This window comes from Populus trichocarpa, chromosome 10 (genome assembly GCF_000002775.5).
Source record: "Populus trichocarpa isolate Nisqually-1 chromosome 10, P.trichocarpa_v4.1, whole genome shotgun sequence".
Lineage (NCBI taxonomy): Eukaryota > Viridiplantae > Streptophyta > Magnoliopsida > Malpighiales > Salicaceae > Populus > Populus trichocarpa.
In genome coordinates, this window is record NC_037294.2 from 20112929 (window position 1) to 20129601 (window position 16673).

A 16673-nucleotide genomic window follows, 5' to 3' on the forward strand; every position below is an offset into this window, starting at 1 on the left:
TCCATCTAAATGACCCACCACCCAGAAAATCAGGATGCCAAGTTTCTTTCATTGGTTCGACAATTGAAATGTAGAACCACTCTGTTTTCGATTAAATGGGTTCCATTTGCTGGGAATCCCACCGGCACAAACCAAAGTAGAAATTGCAACAGCTACTAAACAGTTGCTAGCAAACCCTCTTGGTAGTCGTTTTAGTGACAGCCTTTTTAAGAGATCTTAGGTGGAGGGAGGGGCTAGCGATCCACTAGCTTCTGTACTCGTGTGTTGAGAGCATAGGAGGCCTTGCGCAATGATGTTGCTCTCCAAAGATAAAACAAATTCCGACTACATATATGGAAACCTTTTGACAATACATGCAACAATCCCTTCAATTTTCCATAAATTTGCATCAAGGAAGATAGCGAAGCCCCCACATTCTCTGGTTTGTCCCAACATCCCTTTGCAAGTATGAAGGGTCACCTTTAAGATCGAATGATCATCCCAACTTCAGAACACACAGATAGCAATCACAATTAGGATGGGTTTGGCAAAAGGACAACGTAACTAGTGCACGACATGGTGGAGCCCTTCACCACTTCGCATGAGCGTGCACCTCTAGGACAGGTGAATATTGTTGGTCCGCAAGAGATTCAAACTTTAACATGCAAACAAATACTTCCATTAATTTGTTTCATCAGTTGCATTTTACAACGTGGACAATTTACAGAAGAATGAACAAATCGAAACTTTATCCAATGGAAGAAACAAGTTACACCGAAAAGCTTATGATCTAAAATTCAGCTTTTGGGGATATAGATGCATGCATTCACAGGCTTGCATGATTTAAATTTCAATACAAGGATCGCCATTTTCAGAGAGCTAGCTGTTTGTTGCTGTATCACCGGATCTCAATTCCCTTTCAAGCTCATCAAACTCCCAGTCACCGATCTCCTCAGTTGAGTAGTCCCGAGCATCTTTCCCAAATTCTGACTCTAACTTTGCAAGTTCTGCTGCAGGGTCGAGCACCTCATCTGCCTCTACTGCAGGTGCTTTGGGATGCTCATCTATATTGGATTTAAGAGTAGTCGCATTCTGTGTTGAGATGTGGGATGGGCTTCCCAATGGCTTCTCAGATGTAGAATCAGCCTTCGGGGTCGGAATCTCCAATTCTAGATTTGGTCTCTCAATGGACTCGAATTCCACTCTCAACTTTTCAATATCATCAAATAGCTCTTTAACCGTAGTATCATCCTTCCTGGATAGAGCAGGCCAGGTATGACATTTTTCAGGCGAATAATATGTTTTTCATCAAATAGTAACATGTAAATAACTGATGAAGAATTCAAGGAAAGGACCAGAATCCCACCTAGAACTTTCCCCTTTCTGAGCATAAAACTGCTCTCTCATGTTGTCCACTACACTGAAGGTGGTTATAATCTGGACAAGACAGCCAAACTAACAAATCAATCTATGTCTGTGATGCTTTTGCCAGCTATGTACGTGCAGGGAACACAACGAGGCATGATTTTTTAAGTTAAACAAATTGTTCGGCACATAAAAGAAAAGGGAGAAATTCAATTTCAAAAAATTAAGGAGAAAAAACTAGAAAGAGGAAAAACTTTGGAAAATATTAATAAAGAAACTTGAAACTAGTAAGACGAGAAGTTATGGAACCAAAACATTCCTCAAGGCAGTTTACTGCATTAGAATTTCTGCTTGACGCTTTCTGAAAGAGAGATTTTTACAAGAGGTTACGTTGATAGCACAATATAAACAGTAAATGTGGATGACCAATAGAGTCTACTTGTAAACTATACACATAAGCCAGCAAGAATTATTTATGCAACCCACCTCAATCACAACATTTCATCCAAAAGCTGGTAGATTAATAAAGGTTACTGTTAAAATAACCCCATGTTTAAGGAATCGTCTAACAAAAGGGGATCTTAACAGCAAGATAGCATTTTATACACGGTAAAGTAAAATACTATGAATAAATCAGTCACGTCAACAGCAAGGAAACATACCTTTGCTTCATAATCCAAATATTCCTCCTCAAGATTTTTCCTTGGGTTTAATTCTTTAGAATCTTCATTATCTGAACTGGATGCCATCTCCAACCTGTATTATGAAAAATAAATGAGCAAATGGGATAAAGAAAGAAACAATAAGCAACCTATTGGTGCAGCAAATTACATTACCCTCCACTTAAATTCTTTAGGTTTTCCACAAATTTCTCTATGCGGCTGATAGAAGGCTCCAACTCTTTCTGCATAGAACATACAAGTTACATCAGAACACAGAAGAATGGTAGTCACACAAGCACATGTGCGAGCGGGCGTGAGAGAAAAGAGCGAGTCACGGCCATAAGTTCAGTTTGTGGATAAACATTCTTCAAAAAGAATATCAATTTACCTTGTACTCAGAGAGAAGATGAATAGCCAACTTCACAAAATAGTCCTCATGTCTCTCCAGCTCATCACTTGAAAGGGAAATAAGCAACGAGTAGCAATGATGTAAGTGATATGTGAGAAGATAGGGAATGCACTTTTCAATAGTGGAAAGTACAAAACCAACACACAGAAAACTACTAGCCATGGAAATATGACATATGCAAGCCATAATGATATACATACTTGAGCTGCTTCTCCTTAGCTTCAGTGTGAGATTGCTGGAGAAGCCAAGTATCTTCCAGAAAATTGAGCCAAGTGCTTAGAACAGCTGCTTCTACCTTGCATGCAGCAATTGTTTTTGACACCTCATCTTCCTATATAACTCATGGAAAAAGATGCATCACATGGCTGAATAATGAGTACCAAAGACCTTAAATTAAACAATTATATTTGCACCTAATTAGGTAGAAAGAAACCAGAGGAGAAAATCCAAACCTTTGTTTTCAAATGCTCAACTATCTGATTGTTAGCTTCATCAAACTGATCCCTCTCTTCCCTGGCATCGTGAAGGCGTGCATTTGCAACAGCTAAGGAGGCATTGACCTATATGGTGTGGACCAGTCTTTAAATGTTTGTGATCAATAAAGGGTAAATGAACAGGGAACTAGAAAAGAAGGCATGAACTAAAAAGATATTGATGGTCAGTTGTCAATATACTCTCATACTTCCAGCTTGAAAATCCAAACTTAATTTCAAAATTATGACAATGCACCCTTTGAACAAAGCAAAACAGGGAAGAGAGAGAGAGAGAGAGAGGTAAAACCATTTTCAATTCAGCTTCAAGTTTGTCCCTTTGTCTTTCAAGTGCTGATACCTCAGCTACTATTTCCTGGAAAGAAATCAAAGCAAGGAAGTCACAATAGCCCTCAAATCAAATACATTAGCTACATGTTTGTAGCATGCATAGCATCCTATTTTCTACAATGCATAACCAAAGGTTAAGAAAAACACAGACCATGGATAAATATATACCCACTATGACAGTAAGTTTTGCATAGTATTTGCTTTAGATGAGAGCTATTAACTGATATGTAACCATGCAATGCTAAAAACAATATGAACTACAGAAGAACTCTTGATAAGCCAATTAACTGAGCAGTCAATTAAGAAACAGGCAATCCTAAAAGGAAAATTCCCAGATACAGAGTGAATAAAAATCCACATGACCATGCAGACCATCACAGCATAAGATACCACTATCAAAAGAAGGTTTTCTACAGCTAGTTATATGAGCATACAAATGTTTATAGTATTATAGCAAACAACAAAAAATTAAAGTAGCTTTTAAAGATAACTCATGGTATGATCAGTGTTGTCAGGAGGCACTCCAGGCGAGGCGAGGCCACAGCGCCTTTATTAGCCTCAGGCGATGAATTTCAATGAATTGCTGCCTAGGCGAGCGCCTCGTGAGTGGGCGTCAGGTGTTAAAGCGAGCACCTGATTGAAATACTTCTTTTTCTGTTGGATTTTTCTTCTTTTTTCTTTATCTTGCTTATGTTTTGACCTATTTGTCCATTTTTTAATTTACAACAAGAATGGAAAGGATAACACTGCTTTCCCTTTATTTTGAGATCTAAAAATAACTGTGCAGAACAAAGGCATTGGTATTGAAGCCACATTACCTTCTCCTTTTCATTTGCTTCATCAGCTTTGACAACACGAACTTTCAGCGCCTCTTCTTTTTGCAATCTGTGAATTGTGGGGATGGGGTAAGGATTATAAATTCTAAAAGTAATGACAGATTCAATGATATCTACATTCAAATACTGCAAGTCTATGAAGTGACTACCAAGAGGATCCCTAGTGTATGTCTTGTTTCTTGGTGTCTAAGGTTTTACAGTTCAAAAATCATCTTTACTTTTTACCAGAGAACTTCCCAAGCACAGAAAAGACAACATATTTTAAGTGAATCAAGGTAACAGTTTTAGTACGTTTTCCAAAGATATAATCATAACTTGAGCAAGAATAATGACTTCTCAGCAGCTTGAGGAGAAGAGTGAAGTTCAGCCATCTCAACAGAATTTGTGAAGAAATATAGTATGCAGTGAGATGGAATGCAAGGAGTCTAGAAATTTTAAGAGTACAAGGGCCCAGCCATTTTGTCTGCATAAATAATACTTCAGATTGACTTTATACCTGTGATCTATGATGCGCTTTTCACCTTTTGATGTAGAGCTAGCAAGAGATTCTGATAAGACCTTCAACTTGTCAACCTGCTCATATAAGCAAACAATTGTTGGTGACAGCTGGCACAGCTTTTAAGAGAACTTTTCAGACTAATATGATAAACAGAGATAAAGAGTTGGTAGTTGGGACCCAAAAAAGACGAAAGAAAAAAACACCTGTCATCACTAATGACACAATAGAAGTTAAGAAAATAGAAAGGGAGAAATATATTTGTATCAAAATCAAAACTAACAAATTCACAAATTATAGATACAAGGCCTGGAATGCAAGTCCTGGGTAGAATTATGTTAATCCAGTGTATGATGTGTGACGAGTAGATAGGTGTCATTTTAGTCGGTCCAAAAGGAAATGATTACAGGAATGAGAAGTGTTGATATGCTCATTATTAACCGCAAGTGGCCTATTGTTTTATCAAAGACTACTCCAAATCAACATTTTGCTATTGTCATCAGCATCCTTAGTTTTGTAATTGAGATGCTTGAATTACCGCCATTTCTCTTTTCTTCTTTTACTCTCTTTTGATAGGCAACCATGAAACCTATGTGATGCTACCCCTTATAATTGCATATACTGTTAGTATTATTATTGCTCTTTTTGCTTCCCAAAGTTTCTTGTGCATAAAAATTTAAGCCTGCGAATATGTCTTTCACATCCGATATAGGAAATTGTCTCCCTCCCCCAGGCACTCACTTATAAAATATTCTACCTGTCTGTTGTTTAGAAAACTGAAGCATACCAGCTCCAGCAGTGGATATCCATGCTAAAATGGACACTAGTCTCTATGTTGCTTATGATAGCATAAAGACAACATGACAGAGAAACTTGGAGGGAAAACATGAGATATCTAATAGATTATAAAAGCTGGAAAAAACAATCATGAAGCTAGGATTTCAGAAAAAGCATCCAGGACAAAACCCAACAGCATGAGTGTGGCATACCTTTTGAGCATGAATGTCAGGAGAGTCTCCCAAGTTCAAAGTATTCTTTTTCAACAAAAGCCCTTCCAATCTGGAACAAATTCGAATTTGTGCAAGAGCTTCTTTCAGTGCCTACATAAACAGGAGTCAGATCTTTAGTTTACAGCTTTCTATGCAACAATTGGTTTGGAAACCATTTAATGCTTCCAGAACCATATACAAATACCACCAAATGTCCAACAAGATTTTAAAGACAGTGAGCAGCAAAAAGGAAATCATAAAGGCAGCGATTTTTTAGTTCAAGGATTTCTAGGTAACTTATGTTTTATGGTAGACACTAATACGATTAATTATAGAGATTGTGTTGTTCAATTTTTTAGGAGTAAAAGATAGAAACCCAAGCAATCTTTTCCATGATGTCTTATTGCACAATTCACGCCTTTCCGGAAGAACCTCGACAACATCGTATGTGCATTGATAATGTACATCACAAATTGCACTGTTTTGAGTCTCTTTTTGTATTTCAGAGAAAAATTTAGAGTAGATTTGTACTGAACAAGGCATTAACATTGAATGTATCAAAAAGGAATCAAATAGGCACAAACCGGTCTCCTTGCATAAGATCAATGTTCATATTCCCATCATAGAAGAGTGATAAGATGAGATTGTCACGTGCTGAAGCTCACCTCTATAGTTGCTTTAGCCTTTTCATCGAACTCCTTTTCCTGATCTTCACTTGATGGCTTCTTGGAATGCATAATTCCATCAAGTTTGTTCCTCAGAACCGTAGCTTCAGCATCTATTCTGTTGACATGAAAGATCAAAAAGGCAAAGTAGAACTAATGAACAATCAGTCAACATCATAGTTTCATTTCATATGAATATCCATATCAGGTATAGTACCTTATGTATCAATATAGTGAAAAGTTTGCATGATGTATTACACAGGTGACAGCATGATAAGCCTTTACTGAAGAACGGGTTCTGGTACAAGTTTACAAACTAATAATCAGGTTCCTAGTCATTAAAACTTGGGACTGCCAACATAGAGGTCTCATTGTCAAACTTGTGGACTGTGGATCAGAATGCAGGGAAAGGAGAGGTTGACACGTCTACTAACTAAATTATTCCTCCACCAATAAGCATGCAAAATTAAAAGAGGGGGGGGGGGTGACCAGCATTATACAGTATTTGTGGTTCTGAAGGTAGCGAATTGAAACCTTGTATCCATGTCAAAAGAGCCAGTTTATACATCTAGATGGAAAATTGTCAACTAAGTTTAAAGAGGTTCAAACTCAGTTGAAGAAGTTTTGTTCTAAATGCAAATTCCATCATCCTCCACAAATATACACATGGAACATCGGTAGAAGTTGCAGAAAAGCTGTAGTTGGCAGTCCAAACCAAAATGCAGAAAACAAGGACAAGAAAATAAAGCATGAAGAAACTAAATAGAAAAAGAAATAAGAACTTCTTTATGATAACCTTGCAAGATGGACATTGATTTTCAACCCTGTAATGGCATTTTGAGCAAACTGAAGCAATTCTTCCCGCTTCACCTGGAACCAGAAAGGGAAAAAAATTGCCAACCAAGAAATTTTCATATTGAAGCTAAAATATGGAATAGAAATTTCAAGCATGTATGCTGGATGCAGCTACAACAGTCAAAGCAATTCCTCCTGCGCACCTAATTATGTATTTTTATACCAGACAACTTCCAAGATACGGAAAAATAGCCTTTTTCTTTTTCAAAAATCATTATTTAACAATAAGAAAGTCACTTCAATACTATAAGTTTAAACATGATTTTGCATGCCCAGACATGGTTGTTTTGCACAGCAATTTGCCTAAATTAGAATTCAATCTGTATTCTTCATGTCTTTACCAACACTTCATCTTGGTAGCTTGCAAAAGCAGAAGCCAGATCCTGTATACTGCTCACAACTGCATTATGAACTTCTTGTCCTCCAGTTAGACAGAGCCTGCAAGTAACCGGATTATTAAAAGGGATTCAGGCAGAATTCAGGCTTGTCCCAAGTATTGATAGCGAGCACTATACTCTACCATTTACTAAATATCCAAAACAATGCAGAAGAACCCCAAAACAAAATGGGTGTATTTCCTTGCCACATTAAAGCTGAAGTAATAAAAATTCCGTGAAGCCAAGAGCACTATATTTAGCTTGCATTGCCTTTAATAAGAAGAATTTTAGATTGGTCCCAGAGAGCCCCTAAAATATATGTGTGCTGGCATTTCAGACCTACATTTATGCGTTGAGCAGTCTAGCATACTCACCTAAACACCTCCAGCAGCAAAGAAATTTCTTCCTCATTTGGTGCTTCAAGAATCTGAATGAGAAGAAAATGATAATCTGAAGTTAAACTCCACAATCAGAAAGTACAAGAAAGAAAACACGAAAGTCTATCCAACTTGGCATATTTAAAACTCGTTTACTAATATGTCCTCAACTGTGTTCTAATTTGTGAAAAAATCTTAATTATAATCATGACATTATTGCCAATACTTGCTTACACCTGTGCCTTTTGTAAAAAAAAAAAAAGTACAGTCCTGAGAGCATTCACTAAGAACTACTTTTGCAAAGCATAACCATCAGCATTTACTACTCCGTAGGAGTAAGTTATGAAAGGAGGATACTGGTATCTCTATGTTTATCTTCCTCCACTGATTTCCAGTACTGACTACCTGTCTAAGCATGTCTATGCAGCTGGACTGAAATAACTTTACTGTACCATGGACGTTGTTATTCCTTCTAGAGCTTGACTTTGGAGAAAAATATCCCAGAAAGTCAACGGTTCACCCCCGACATCAGAATCATAATACAGAACCTATACATCAAATAAAAAATTTAGACAAACAAGATAGAGAAGCCGGAACTTTTAGTAGTTCAGTTGTTTCAATCCACGCAAATATTTAACAGCTCACCATGGGCAGTGTGCGATTCCTTGGACTGCCCTTTGATTCATCAGGGCCAACATTTTGCTCGACGGATGTCTGTTTATCTTCAGACAAACCTCCTGATGGCTTATTGAATTGTTTAAGCACAACCAACCATCTTCTGAGCAACAAAACCCTCTCCAGGCCGCGACAGGAGATTGCAACCTCCTCTAATCTCTTAGCAGTTTGCTTAGCACTTTTATAATTCCTATTCCCCTGGAGGCAAAAACGAAAAACGGAACGAATAAAAAAATTAAATGATATAGAAAGTAAATGAAATTTTAAATAAAATCAAATGTATCCAATCAGATCAAAAACCCTAATTGCAACTAAAAGTCAAAGTTAAGAGGGATTACTATACGATCTTGCAAGATTTTGGCTCCTTCGGAGACGGCTTGACCGGCTTGGTGAACAACGGAGTCGGCGTAGTTTTTGACGGCTCGAGTCAGGTTGTTTTTGTTCCCTGCTTCCACTGCCTTGCTCACAGCAGATCTCAACCACGACATTTTCTCTTTCTTTCTTTTAATTTTTGAAGGGAAAAAAAAAACAAGAAATGCTTCCGAGGAAAAAACAAAGGAGGGGTTAAAAAGAAGATTAAGAGGATAGCGTTGTCAGAGGAGGAGTGAAGATGGTTGAAACTGATTTTGCTGATGGTGTACTGTTGTGGGTTTTTGGGGTTGAGGAAGATGAGACGAGATTTGGCCGTGTGTCAAGCGTCTGGAAGTCATGTTGAAGTGACGTCGTGTTGAGTGGTTTCTTAAATGGGGACCACATCGACCTACCGGTCTATTTGCATGCTTGCTTGTATTGATTAATTGACAATTAGACATCATTCGTGTAAGATTTTTGGATAAACTACTTCTTTTTTCTTAATATCTTCAAACCAACTTATATATCAACAAAAACAAATTAACAATTTTGAAAACATCTCTATTTTATATAAAATAATTATGATTTTAAGTATATTATTCATGTTCAAACTATAAATATTTATGAAAAAAATCTTTCTCAACATTTCAAGATTTACCCATGCTTAATTTCTAACTTCATAGTAAAAAAAAAGTGTTTTGAGATTTTTATTATTATTATTAATGTGGATGTCTGGATTAGCTAGCGTGTATTTCGATTAATCTCCTGGGCCCTGAAGTTAACGATCATGCAAGCCTCCAGTGACCATTATATTAGTAATCACATGATTCAAATCTGAAACCATAGAAAAACAAATCTTTTAATCTTAATCTTTTATTACTAATCTATCTACTAGATAATTTGTTTTGAGATTTGATTTCATTAGAAATAAGTATGCTTTCACGTTATCATGCGAGATTGGAATCTTAAAAAACAAGGTAAGAATTTCTTTTACTTTTCTTTTCGTGAATGCATCAATTAATGTATAAATGACTCGGTTAAAACTAACCTTTATATTTAACCTTCAAAAAAAAACATAAACATGTATAATGAACTTGTAGACGCAGTCAGCACAGGTTGTTGTAGCCTGGCTAGATATGTGCTTTTGTTTGGTATTCTCGTAAATGTTATGAGGAGCTATTTATTTTTATCGGTGATTTTCAATATTTGAAAATAAACATAAATCTCTACGGTTTAGTTTTTGGTTTAAAACAATAAAATTAAATATTTTTTTAACATGAAAAAAAATTAAAAACTTAGTTTTCATGCTTGTTGTTTTAATACGAATTGTAAATAACAATTTTGTGTTGTAATAAGTTGTGCTTTACTAATTGTTTTTTACATAAAAAATATTTTTTAGATATTTTTTAATAATTTTAATCTGTTAAATTAAATTTTGAAATATATATATATATATATATATATATATATATAATTTTATTATATTTTCAATTTAAAATAATTTACATTGTAATGTCAAACACGTCACGCGGGAGTTGAACAAAGCTGTATTCGAATTTGAAATCCTCGAAAACCAGACCAGGGACTTTCATAAAGCCCAGTGGGGGTACATGTGATGTGATTAAAAGAATTGGACCCGGGCTTGGCTAAATGGTCTAGAAACCGAGAAAGGATTGGACAAGGTCCGAACCTTGAGGTTTGGATTGATTGGAATCCATGATAGTTTGGTAGTCGAGAAAATATAAACAGGCAAAAAGAAAAGGAAAGGAAAAAAGATGGTTTTTGAGCTTGTGTTGAATAAACTTTGTTGTATTCACAAAAGTCTCGATGCTTTTTTAATCAAAAGGTTCTTCAGCTAAACAGCACTTTCAAAAAGATTTAAAGCTCCAGTACTAATATTATTCTCATTAAACAAAAAAGTTATATTAAGAATACATTCATGTAGAGCTTTGAAAACTAGGATTTGCATGTGTTAGAGATATAAAATTCAAGACACTTGGGGAATAAAATTAATGTGTTAGATGATTGTTTGGTCTCTTGATTTAAGTAATCTGATTCATTTTTTATAGTCAATATATATGATGATTTGATATGAAAAACTCAGACAGTTTGTAACTAATAGTAGGTAATGTCTGGTAGGCTAAGTGATCGGCAATTGATACCTATTAAAAGTCTCATTTGATAGACGTTGAGACTCTTGAATAGTAGAATTAATAGTTTTTTAAAGAGAAATAGTGCAAATATATTATAGAGAAAGATACTCTAAAAATTTACATGTAGTAAAAAATAAATAAATTGTAAACCCTTGATTGAAATGATATATGGTATATTTATAACTCATGAATCTTATCATTTTGTGAAAAGAAATGATTAAAGTGTAATTTTACCTTTGTAATATTTTTAGTTGTATTCTACTTAAAATAACATGTATTAGATCAATATAAAAAATCGAGGAATCCACGTGGAATCCTAGAAAATTTTTTGGCAAAAGTTGGGCTCGGACCCATTTAAAGGTAAGAAATAGATATAATCATGATGGCTGGATCTAAGAATGTTAGGCTCAAGACGCGCTCTCAGGCCTGAGCCCACAAGGTGCTGGGCGCGCACCCTGCAAGGGCTCGGGCTTTTTGCTCGAGCCCATGTCCTATGGGGAGCTAAGCTCGGGTAGTAGCACGGGCCCGTGTTTTTTGGATGTTGAGATCAAGTTACCATACTCGAGTCTATTTTTCTTGGGCCTCTACTGTACTTTGGGTTCGTGATACTAAGACCGAACTTTGGATCTATTTTAAGAGAATTTTTTGTATCAATTTTGAGAGTTTTTTTTTTTTAGTTTTTTTTATTAGAATGTATCAGCAAGCAATACCTCGATCACAAACGCTGTGGGTTGGGACCAGTTTGACCACGGCTGAAGATGGGAATTTACAAACTGAAGCAATTCTTCCTGCGCACCTAAATACTAAACCCAAGTCCAATAAATATTTACATTGAAGCTAAAATATGTAATAGAAATTTCAAGCATGTATGCTGGATGCAGCTACAACAGTCAAAGCAATTCCTCCTGCGCACCAAATATGTATTTTATACCAGACAACTTCCAAGATACGGAAAAATAGCCTTTTTTTTTCCTTTCAAAATTCATTATTTAACAATAAGAAAGTCACATCAATACTATAAGTTGAGCTTGGACACCGAGCCCAGGCTTTTTGGGTTTTTGGGTTTTTAGGCTTGGGTTATTATGTCCGAACTTATTTTTTGGACTTGATTGTATTGTGGACTTGAAATACTAAACCCCAGTCCAATAAATATTCTTATTAGATTTATTTTAGGAAAATTTGTTTTTAGGCTTGGTTTTCATGCCCAAACCTATTTTTTGGACTCCATTATATTTTGGACTTGAAATACTAAACCTCAGCACAAAAAATATTTTTATTAGATTTATTTTAGGAAAATATTTTAGATTTATTTTAAAGTTTTTTTTTAGTTCCCAGCCTTGATCACAAGCTGTGTGGGCTGGATTGGAATCTGTTCGACCACGGTTGAAACACTAGCCTGGTTCGAGCCCATGCATTGCTTCTCGGTAAAGGGAGACAGACTAAGGGTGAACAAAAAAACCGAAAAAGCTAAGAAAACCAAAAAAATAATCAAAAAAACCGAACCGTGAAAAAAACCGATTAAAATTTTGAAAAAAATAACCGGTTCGGTTCGGTTTTATAAGCCCGAAACCGAAAAAACCGAACCAAACCAAAACAAAAAAACCAGAATAAATCGAATCAAACCAAAAAACCGAGCCAAACTGAAAAAACCGAGCCAAAATAAAAAAACTAAGCCAAACCGGTTTGAACTGGTTTTTGTCCAAACAAAACCAAACCGAAACTGATCGGTTTTGAACTGATTTCGGTTTTTTTTAAAAAAAAATCGGTTTGGTTACTTTTTTAAAAAAAACCAGACTAAACCGAAAATAATCATCCCTAAAACAGACACTGGATTTTTTCTCCTCCTCCTCCTTCTTGTTTTTATCAATAAAACTATCCATGTGCAAGTGAGGGCAGTTATGGTGTTAAGAGCCGAATTACCCATAATCAAAGCATACCCTTCTCCCTCCACCCACTGCATGGCAAAAAAAAAAAAACACAGATAATAGTATGCAACCTTCACACAACAACTTATGCACAAATACCTAGTTTCGGTAACCACATATCGAATTAAAAATTGAACTACCACATTCCATACAGAATTTCACTAAATTTGTGTCTCATATAGCTACATATATTGTTTTTTTTTTCATTATTGATTTAAATGATAGGTAAGTTTGTTCTCCATATTATTATTTTAGATTGAATTTGATAAATAAAACCCTAATTTTTTTTTACTTAGATACCGTATCAATAATTTTTTGTAAAGCTTATTTGAATGGATACAAGCGGTTTGTTTTTATGTTTTAAATTTTTTTTAAAAAGATTTATTTATTTTTATTTTTTTGCTTCAAAATAATATTTTTAGATTATTTTAATATATTGATATCAAAATTAATTTTTAAAAAATAAAATAATATTATATTAATATATTTTCAAATAAAAAAACACTTTAAAAAAAACTAACCCCACACTACACTCTCATATAGCTGTGATAAATCCATTTAATAAATCCAGAATAAAAATCTTTGTCGGTCTTTCTCCCCAAACTGTACGAAAAAGCTGGACCTATAGGAAGCTAACCCAATGCCACTAGAGCCTATATGGGAAGCCCAGGAGAAATACTCTTAATTCAATTCGGAAAGGCTCCCCAATGTCTGGGCTCTGTACCAACCATCCTCTCATTAATGCTTACCGATCTAGGCATTGACTATAAAGCTCTTCTCGCGCATTTTTGTACATCTACTCTTCCATCTCCAGTTTTCAAAGGCCGGACCTGACTGGATTGGCTGGCACCGCGTGCCTCCACGTGCATCTACCACAACGGCGAGACCACCTGTCCTCTTCAACGCTCACCAGCTACTAATTATTAAAATCAACTGTGACTCTAAATAACCCCTATACATCTCCAAATTCACGAACTTACCTCACCCACCAACTCCCTATAAAATTACTCGTTTGAAACCTGTCAGACACAACTGACGCAAAACAAAAACAATGTCTCCTGCAGTGCCTCTCTCCGAAATTCAAATCGAGAATGTCACGTTCCCGCCGGCGGTGAAACCTCCGGCTTCAAACAACACTCTCTTCCTCGGTGGTGCAGGTGCTTGATTAATCCACACACCCGTTGCTTATGCTAATCAATATCATGTGATCAGTACAGAGGTTTTTTTTTAATTTATTATTACCAACTTGGTTTCTTTATTTCTATTGCTTTGTGCTAACGTGAGCAGGGGTTAGAGGATTAGAGATTGAAGGCAAGTTCATAAAGTTCACGGCTATAGGAGTGTACTTGGAGGATAACTCCTTGCAGTCACTTGCTGCTAAATGGAAGGGCAAGATTGCCAAGGAGTTGACGGATTCCGTCGAGTTCTTTAGAGATATTGTTAGAGGTAAGTACTTATGTTCTGTCTTAGACGGGATTTCGGCTAAATCTTCGGTTACTTTGTTACAACACGGCAATTTTGATCAGTCAGCCGTCTTTCGGAGTGTCCTTAGGATGTTCTTAAAGTTTTTTTTAAAAAAAATATATTAAAATATTATTTTTAAAATTTTTAATTTCTTTTACATTAGACATTAAAACTATTGAAAATATAAAATAAATTAATTAAAAACTCAAAAAGTTTTAAAAATAAGTGAACCACAATGCACTGCCAAGTGCCAACCAATACCTTAACATTGCGTTTGACTAACGCATTGCAACAGTTATTGCGTCCGTAATGAGTATAGTTACTGAGACAGAGATATTTAGTCTGGGTTTCCCAGGGCGTGTTTGGGACCTCAAAATTAAAAAAAAAATTTATATATTTTTATATCGATTTAATATATGATATTAAAAATAATTTTTTAAAAATAAAAAAATACTTTAAACCGAGAGTTTCTGCCTGTTCATTACAAAACTAAAAAAAAAAAGAAATGATAATGATATTTATTTTTTTATTAAAATTGTTTTGTTAAATAAAACGACATCACATGATTGATGGTTTAATGTATTCTATTTTTATTATTATATCATTAAATGTAATAAAATTCATGATTCGTGAATTTAAAACATTTTCATCTAACAAATGACATATCATTTAATAAAAAAAAACTTTTGTAAAAAAAATTAAATATCCCTGACGTTGGCCTAATTTAAAGTAATAAAAACGTCAGGAATCTCCTTTTCCACGCCTTTGCTCGACCAGCTAGGTCCATCTATTAGGTTTTAATTGGCAATTACGTCTAGCTAATAATTCATTTGTTTTGCCTGCAAATAGTTATCGAGGTGTGTGGATTAAATACGGAATTTAAGTTCAATCATCAAAGCTCTGCATCAAATAATTTCATGTTTGGGTTACTACTATGATTGCATTTTTACTTCGTGCATTAACAGTGAAAAAGTAAATAAAAATTACACTACTATATCTGTTAGTAATTTAAATTCAAATTTAAATAACTGTGAAAACGAGGAGTTTCATTGAAATCTCTAAATATGGAAAATGTTTAGAGATTTTGCAATTTATGCATGACCACGAGTATTGGATCTTTCTTGGTCTGAGTTTCTAGTCAATTCATAGCATTGCTGATTTTGCATTTTATCTAAAAATCTAAGTATATTTCCTTATACTATATTCAAGGTCCCTTTGAGAAATTCATGCGGGTGACGATGATATTGCCATTAACGGGCCTCCAATATTCGGAGAAGGTTGCGGAGAATTGTGTTAGCATTTGGAAATCTTTGGGAATTTACACCGATGCAGAAGCCAAAGCCATTGAGAAATTTCGAGAGGTCTTCAAGGAAGAAACCTTCCCCCCTGGCTCCTCCATTCTTTTCACACTATCACCCCATGGATCATTAGCTGTAAGTGTATCATGCTAATTTTTGTTGAGAATTTTTATCATAGTGTAGTGGATACTCGCACGTGTTTGCTGGAAAGCTCTTTAATGAAACTCGGCGCTCATAACTGATATTTCGTATTATTCACCCTCTCTAATTACAGATTAGCTTCTCAAAAGATGGGTCTGTACCAGAAATCGAGAATGCAGTGATAGAGAATAAGCTACTTTCAGAGGCTGTGCTAGAGTCAATGATTGGCAAGCACGGTGTGTCTCCTGCAGCAAAACAAAGTTTGGCTACAACATTATCAGAATTGCTGAAAGAAAGTAATGAAAATGGGAACTGAGGCATAGCTGTTTTTAGCAAAACCTTGTTGTTACTGTCATAAATAAAGGTTGATTGCCGATGAGCTTGAAGCTCAACCGGCATTCATGCTCGTTTTTTTTAAGATTTCAGGCTCAAGCTTTTCCATTGTAACAAAAAAGTACTGTAACGTTTCGCAGCTTCTGTAATTTCGTTCTATCTTTTCCGAGGTGGTGTGATTTTTCTTTGTTATATCTGTCTGTTAAGTAGCTGTTTGGTCGGACAAAAGCTTGCCTACTCATCTCCTAGGATGTATACTCGTTGATAAAATATTATTGACAAATGACAATATCCAAAGGTCTTAATTAGTTGTAGATCCGAAAAATCAAGAATTGTTTGTAGATTACAAGGTTTAGCTAGAAGTTATTTAACACCACGTCTCCCTGTCAACTCCCACCATATTGGCAAAGAACATAAACTCTGCATCTTTGTACCATCGCCCTCTTCTATGTTCATGGGTAAAATTTTGTCGATTCTTTTGGTTTTCATGGTCCTTCAATTG

The 16673-nt window shown here is 35.4% G+C and overlaps 2 protein-coding genes across 2 annotated transcripts; one reads left to right on the top strand and one right to left on the bottom strand.

Moving 5' to 3' along the window:
• Positions 1–635: 635 nt before the first annotated feature.
• LOC7458616 (uncharacterized) lies at positions 636–9210 on the bottom strand. The gene is made up of 18 exons (XM_024610947.2): positions 8845–9210; positions 8477–8704; positions 8284–8379; positions 7829–7881; positions 7419–7515; positions 7019–7092; positions 6223–6340; positions 5558–5668; positions 4569–4645; positions 4055–4121; positions 3196–3261; positions 2868–2975; positions 2616–2746; positions 2395–2461; positions 2181–2248; positions 2007–2100; positions 1346–1416; positions 636–1234 (listed from the first exon to the last, which is right to left on the bottom strand). The coding sequence occupies exons 1-18, from the start codon at positions 8992–8994 to the stop codon at positions 859–861; spliced, it is 2052 nt and encodes a 683-aa protein (XP_024466715.2). The 5' UTR covers positions 8995–9210; the 3' UTR covers positions 636–858.
• A 4712-nt stretch (positions 9211–13922) lies between these two features.
• Positions 13923–16363, top strand: LOC7458617 (chalcone--flavanone isomerase). The gene is made up of 4 exons (XM_002315222.4): positions 13923–14092; positions 14223–14381; positions 15609–15832; positions 15972–16363. The coding sequence occupies exons 1-4, from the start codon at positions 13987–13989 to the stop codon at positions 16152–16154; spliced, it is 672 nt and encodes a 223-aa protein (XP_002315258.1). The 5' UTR covers positions 13923–13986; the 3' UTR covers positions 16155–16363.
• The last annotated feature ends 310 nt before the right edge of the window (positions 16364–16673 follow it).

Bases quoted from the DNA above. Each gene is read 5' to 3' on its own strand.
- LOC7458616 (XM_024610947.2), bottom strand. From the start codon at position 8,994: ATGTCGTGGTTGAGATCTGCTGTGAGCAAGGCAGTGGAAGCAGGGAAC. The intron at 3,262-4,054 runs GTAATGTGGCTT...ATTTCTTTCCAG, and splicing joins AAGCAAATGAAAAGGAGAAG to GAAATAGTAGCTGAGGTATC. The intron at 1,235-1,345 runs GTGGGATTCTGG...TGCTCTATCCAG, and splicing joins CAGAAAGGGGAAAGTTCTAG to GAAGGATGATACTACGGTTA.
- LOC7458617 (XM_002315222.4), top strand. From the start codon at position 13,987: ATGTCTCCTGCAGTGCCTCTCTCCGAAATTCAAATCGAGAATGTCACG. The intron at 14,093-14,222 runs GTGCTTGATTAA...TAACGTGAGCAG, and splicing joins TCTCTTCCTCGGTGGTGCAG to GGGTTAGAGGATTAGAGATT. The intron at 15,833-15,971 runs GTAAGTGTATCA...CTCTAATTACAG, and splicing joins CACCCCATGGATCATTAGCT to ATTAGCTTCTCAAAAGATGG.